General features: G+C 44.1%; 1 protein-coding gene across 1 annotated transcript; it reads left to right on the top strand.

Moving 5' to 3' along the window:
• Positions 1-4,304: 4,304 nt before the first annotated feature.
• Positions 4,305-5,225, top strand: LOC146822520 (olfactory receptor 2D3-like). Its single transcript, XM_085610065.1, has one exon. It carries the CDS (start codon positions 4,305-4,307, stop codon positions 5,223-5,225), a length of 921 nt encoding a protein of 306 aa, XP_085466191.1.
• Positions 5,226-6,441: the final 1,216 nt, after the last annotated feature.

The raw sequence follows: 6,441 nt of genomic DNA, 5'->3' as shown, positions 1-6,441 counted from the left end.
GATGGATTGCCTAGGCCATTACGGGGAGAATGAGTTGCTCTACCTGAGTAAGGAGACAGCAAGAGTGGCAAAAGAGGTGCATGCAACGATGGAGAAGGTGGCGGATGAATGCAGAATGATATAACCCAGCAAAAAAAGTTGTGAGAGAATGCTAGGATGGAAATGTGGGATTTGATAAGAATGTTAAAATTACAAACTTGATGAAAATTGATTGAAAACAAAAATTGGGAAAATGGGAGATACTGAAAAGTTTAGAGAGCTGTGGTCCAAGAAATGGAAGGTTAAGGTGATGCAAAAGAGAGAGGGATCAAGAAAAGGTGAGGAAGGAGCCTTTGGAGGAGAGGTAAGGGAGTACCCCTTGCAGTAAGTGCAGGGAGGAGCATACATACCTGTTCCATGATCGCCATCAGACCGTTTCCATTTTACAAACGCTCTTCCAAAGCTCTGAGAAAATCTTTATGAATGGTACAAACATTGGAACAGATTATGACCACCTCCAAAGTCTTGGGGGAAGCCTTGGATGTGTTAATCGAAGTTATAGTCCCAAATGACCTGCGGGTAGAGTGTAAAAGACCAGTCCATTGGCCAACACAAGAATCGCCGTAGATGGCAGGGACTAATGCCCCTTCGCCCATCGTTAAAACTAAATACAATGCAGTCATAAAACATCTAAAGATGAATGTTCCACAAAGGGAGATGGATTGGCCCAAGATTTTCAGAACCTCTCAAGAGTGAAGTGCATGTTTGCTTTGAGAGACTGATGAAGATGTATAGAGAGCACAGCAGGATGAACGATTCGTCAGGTGATAACATGGGAGGGTTTCTTGCATCATTTGTACATGGACTGAGGACAGAGATTAGCAATCAAGTCAACCAAGGTGTCCTTTATTGGCCGATCAAACCAGTTGACGAGATCTTGCAGCATGTGAAATAATGCAGTTACACGGTGGAGGCAAAGCGGAAGAAGCTTAAGGAGAAGCCATTACTCATTTGGCACAGAGGGGAGGAGCTAAGGGTCTTAATGTTCAGCTCTAAGGACCTGAGTTAGACCCCAGTTTTGGAATGGCAATGCAAGGAGCCTCCATGAACTGCAGTGCAAATGACCCAGGGAAGAGGAGAGGTTGAGGTAAGATGTTAGGGACCACTATAAGTCCCCTAAAGAAAGTTACTCCATGTCACCTTTGTAACAGGTTGGGGTATTGGAAGCGGGACTGCAGTTAAAATCCAGACGAAATCATGACTGATTCCCAAGGTCCGAGTCCAGCAGGCCAGAGAGAGCTTCCCCTAATATATCCAGACCCCCTGTGGCTTGCCTGAAGGTTCCTAAATTATATATGTTGTCATGGAGAATTTGTTGAGGGGCCTGGAATCTGCATCCTGTGAAAGGGAGGGTTAGAAGGGGGTCTCAGAGGTGGATGGGACTTTTTCTTGTATTAGATTGAACGTGAAGGAGATAAACAATTTTTTCTTCATCGCATATGTGTGAAGACCATCTTTTCCACATTGGCAACGAGCTGAAACTCATCTCAACACCCAAGTACACTGCTTGCAAGCTTCAAGAGAAGTGTGCTTCTATGAAGCTATGTTGGCTGACTTTGCAGATTTTTATCGACACATCACTGAAGGTACGGCAAGCAATTTGATTTAAAAATACTCATATCACAGGGGTTTGCTAAGAGAGGATAATGGCTTCGTAGTGTAAACGGAGAAGTTCTGAAATTGTGTTTTACCCCTTTTTTAATGCATTAATTGGCATTGCATGTGTGCTTATTTCCTTAAAGTTTTCCAAAGGAATTTAATCACAGAATGTTAAGCATTGTGGGTATTAGAAGCTGTCAGTAACGAGAGGAAGAAAAAGAAACAGGCTGGACGTTAAGGTTGAAGGAATGCAGAGTGAACTCTAGGACACCATGAAGGATCTGCGAGAAACCAAACTGAATGAATGACGTCTTATAATAAAATAATTAAGTGATGATTTAGGAATCATCAGAGGGGGGGGGGGGGGTTGTTGGAGTTGTTTTTCTTCTTTCATATTAAAAGCATGATAAATTGAATGTACGCTAACTTATAGTGTCTTTCATCTTGCATCGACATCACAATATATCATGTGATGTGTACTGCTGCTGTTTGTGTTCTAAATAAAGTATTGTGCGGGTCCACACACTCTGTCCCAGGATATTGCCATACGATGTATCAATTGAGCTGCTTGAGTAAACTGCGAGAATGACTCAAATCCAATGTATTACTACAGTGAGAGAATCTTCAAATGTATTCTGTAGTAAAATGTTTCTTCTTGCTCATTTTCAATAGGTGCACATCCTGAGAACCATGTGTTGGTGTTGAATGTATCAATGTCTTTCTATGAAGTCCTGTGAAAGGGCATGTAGACTTCTGTACTCGGGGGACCCCGTATCCCCACCTTTAGAAGGTGAATCTTTGCCGGATTTCACTTGGAACTGTACTGAGTTCTGTTGTACTTTTGATACGTGAGCTTTGCTGATAAATGTACTGATGGCATGTTTTATGTAATTGGCTAATAATCCTTTCTATAAAGCTTTGAACGGCAAACCTTGTCCGTCGTTCTTTTCAAGAATACTTCAGCATTCGCCATTGAATTTCGTTCAATAGAAACAGTTCCAGTCAGTGAGCATCAAAGTCCGTTTCGGGACCGCTCCGCTTCCGGTACAAGCCATTGGCGTGCCTCATGAACAGGAATTTAGGATAGGGTTGCAAGCCGACATTGTTAAGAGCAGGGCTCGAGTCAGGGTACCACGCGGGTGGACGGCGTCCCCCCACTTATTTTACCAGGTTTTTCCGGGTGGACGCCGTCCCCCCTGCCCAAAAGCTGGACAGCATTGTGTGAGCAGAGAGCCCGGGTGGGAGGGAAGTTTCCCGTAAATTACCAAAGATATGCTAATATTTGTAATTGGAGACTTTAAGAGGCACCGGTGGTGTGTGCAGGCTGGAGTGATTGGGAGGCGGAGCGAGCAGGCGTTGGCGGTTAACGCTTGGAATGTGTGTCCTTCTGTATCTTGTGCACTTTTGAGCACTTCGTTGTGCAACTGGGGCACCCCCTCGGGGGAGTGGGGGGGAGGGGGGGTTGCAAAGGACATCGAGGAACAGACCAGGGGTAGCAGTGCTGTGAAATGCCCCGTCATCTAAAGGCATATGAATACTCATGAGATTCCTGTTGTGACGTCACTTCCAGTGACAGCGTCCCCCCACTTCTCTTCATGAGATTCCTGTTGTGACGTCACTTCCGGTGACAGCGTCCCCCCACTTCTCTTCATGAGATTCCTGTTGTGACGTCACTTCCGGTGACAGCGTCCCCCCACTTCTTTTTTTAGGACTTGTGCCCTGGTTAAGAGGTAATAACCAGGTCTATGAGTATGAAGGGAAGTACCTGCAAGAATCTGAATAAAAGCAGCAATCTTCCTCGCATCTGCTTCATGAAGTAGCCGCGGACAGTGTGTTGCTTCAGTCTTGAGTCCTTGTCATGATATATTCATTTCATGATGTCAGCAAGCCCAGAAGCCAGACAATCAGTTCACCTGATCAGGGTCCCAATACGTCATGCCATGGGATTTTCTGAAATGCCCTTCGTGGGCAATGAGTTACATGATCCCTGTCCAGTGATGTCATAAGTAGGCTAAATAGTTACTTTGAAACCTGAATAATCCAATCTCTTTGATCGCATAAAACTAAAAATTATGCACCGGCTCTCTGTTCCCTGGAAGCAGGCAGGATTCCTGCAGCTGCGGCCATCCCTGTGTGGCCCAAGCCGCTTGCTCATTAAGGCCGCCAGATGTTTGATAACGGCCCCTTTACATGGTCCAATGTGGCCAAGGTATAGTAGCCTTGTACAGTCTTCTTTTCTTATTGACTTATTGTAAGGCAGCTGGCCTGCAATGTTTGTATGCATGAAGCCATCAGTGGTGAAGCTTCCTGAAGCCCACGCAGATCAATGCGTCGCCAGGCTTATATGGAATTTATGTACACAGATTTAAACTAATATCGGTTCAGTTTCCACCTACCAGATTACCAGAGTGAAGTAAATTCTCTCCACGCTAGACGCAAAGATCCTGATGCATTTTGAGGTCTCAGATACGCAATGTCCACTCACGTAAGATCTCTCACTCATCTCTCTGGTATACAAACCTCCTTTCCACACCCATCTGATTATGATGTAATTACGTTATATTCAGTATTTCAATATTTTGTATGGAGTGGCTTCCGAATTCATTTGTTTTATGGACAGTCATGTTTAATGTTCCTTTCCATACAGGTGACCAGAGGATAACACAATGGAGAGAGGAAACCAAAGTCTGGTGACTGAATTTATTCTGTCTGGATTTTCTATTCCACCCCAGCTAAGAGCTGTGCTATTTCCAGTTTTTCTCATAATTTACCTCATCACGTTATTTGCAAACAGTCTCATCATTGCAGTTGTTCAAACTAATCCCCGGCTTCACTCTGCCATGTACTTTTTCCTTTGCAACTTGTCATTTTTGGATCTTTGCTTTTTGACAACAGACATCCCAATATGCCTAAAGGGCTTCCTCTTGGAAAAGAACACCATTACATACTCTGGATGTGTCACCCAAATGTACCTCGGATTCTCCCTAGGCGTGACCCAATGTTTCCTTCTGGCAGTCATGGCCTTGGATCGCTATTTTGCGATCTGCAACCCCTTGAATTATCAACGCCTGATGAGTAAAGTCGTCTGCATCAAAATATGCATCATTACTTGGACCAGTGGGTTCCTCATCTCTGTGGTGCATGTGTCCTTCACAATAACTGTACCCTTCTGTGGACACAATAAGGTCAACCATGTGGTCTGCGAAGTGGCTGCTGTCTTACGTTTAGCATGCATCGATACCCGCCTAATTGAGGCTGTGATCTCAGGGGTTGGGGTAGTGGTTCTCTTGGTTCCGCTGTCCTTAATCATCTTCACGTACCTTCACATCATCTCCACCATCCTGCGAATGCCGACAGCATCTGGCAGACAGAAGGCCTTCTCCACCTGCGGCTCCCACCTGATGGTGGTTAGCCTCTTCTACGGCACAACCATTATCATGTACATGAGCCCCAGGTCAATGATCTCAGCGGAGAGTGAAAAGGTCATCTCCGTCTTCTATGGCTTAGTGACTCCAGCGCTCAATCCAATCATATACACTCTACGCAACAAGGAAGTGAAAGAGGCTATGAAGAAACTTTGTAGCTGAAACAAGGACTGACAAAGATGCAAGGATGGAGCACTAAGAGAGAACCAGAAAGTGTGAACTGGTAGAGAAGACCTCGCAGGTGGTGGGATGTCATGTGTATTTAATCAATTGAGGGAGAGAGAAGCTTTGAACCATTCAGCTTCCAGGCAAGGATTCATTATCAAAAGAGAATGGATCACTTGTACCTGTGTGACCCGGGCTCCGATTGAAGAGCTAGCACAAGTTGCAGCAGCAGATACAGACAGGTCCAAAAAGCCCGCTGGTTCCCCAGAGGCGGCCCGCAAAATGGATAACCAGTTACAGGTACTAATAACCAGTAACAATCACAGAAGAAGGGTAAGTCAGTGACGTACCTCATTTGGGCTGAGAAAACTAGCAACCTCACAAAATCAAAGGTCCTGAAGAAAGCCCCCCGACCCACCTGGGAATTTATAGGGCTGAAACATGTCGACCGCTCACATGGACAAATTAGTGCGTTAGATTAGTAACTCACCTTCATAAGCACCACCTTGATTTTATTTTTTCCACATCTCCAATTAATTAAAGAAGTTTCTAATTTGGAAGAGTAGGCAATTTTAACTCACTTCACTTGAGCACTTTTTCATCACTAATCGCTACTATATTACCAGTGGTTCTGCCTCCAGGTGGAGGATAGCATACCCCAAAAAAAAACAATGATGATGCTGTTACGTCAAAAATAGGTGGATAATCAAGATATACCTCTCGACAACCTGTGTACGTGAATGAGGGTTTTTAAGAGGGCCACCATACCTAACCCTGGTCACACAGGTACAAGTGATCCATTCTTTTAAGATAAATAAAAGGGATGTCCATGTGACCATATCCTTTATTGGTTAATGCTTCAAAAATATTTTGAAACTTATAGTTTCCATCTTTCTGTTCCTGAGAAAAACTGACGCCCACACTGAGGGCCATTGAGATGTTGTTGTCTACACGAACATGTGGGTAGTTATATAATGTCACAACTGAATGAGATGGCCTTCCTAGGCATGTTCCATCACTGAATTTGTTAACTTTTGTTAAATAAACTTGTTTTCCTTCTAAAGAGGTCTCCTTTGGGAGGGTTTGTGATGTCATTTCAGCATAAATAACTTTGGAGACAATCCTACAAATATTTGATGATCTTCAAACTACTTTAGACATTGGCATCATAATGCATGAAGTCAAGCATGATGCTTTGAGAATAATTTGACAT

The sequence above is a fragment of the Triturus cristatus genome, chromosome 6 (genome assembly GCF_964204655.1).
Source record: "Triturus cristatus chromosome 6, aTriCri1.1, whole genome shotgun sequence".
Classification (NCBI taxonomy): Eukaryota; Metazoa; Chordata; class Amphibia; order Caudata; family Salamandridae; genus Triturus; species Triturus cristatus.
Note: the sequence above shows the minus strand (reverse complement) of the source record. Positions and strands in the feature narration are given on the sequence as shown.

Coding starts and splice junctions, on each gene's coding strand:
- LOC146822520 (XM_085610065.1), top strand. CDS start 4,305: ATGGAGAGAGGAAACCAAAGTCTGGTGACTGAATTTATTCTGTCTGGA.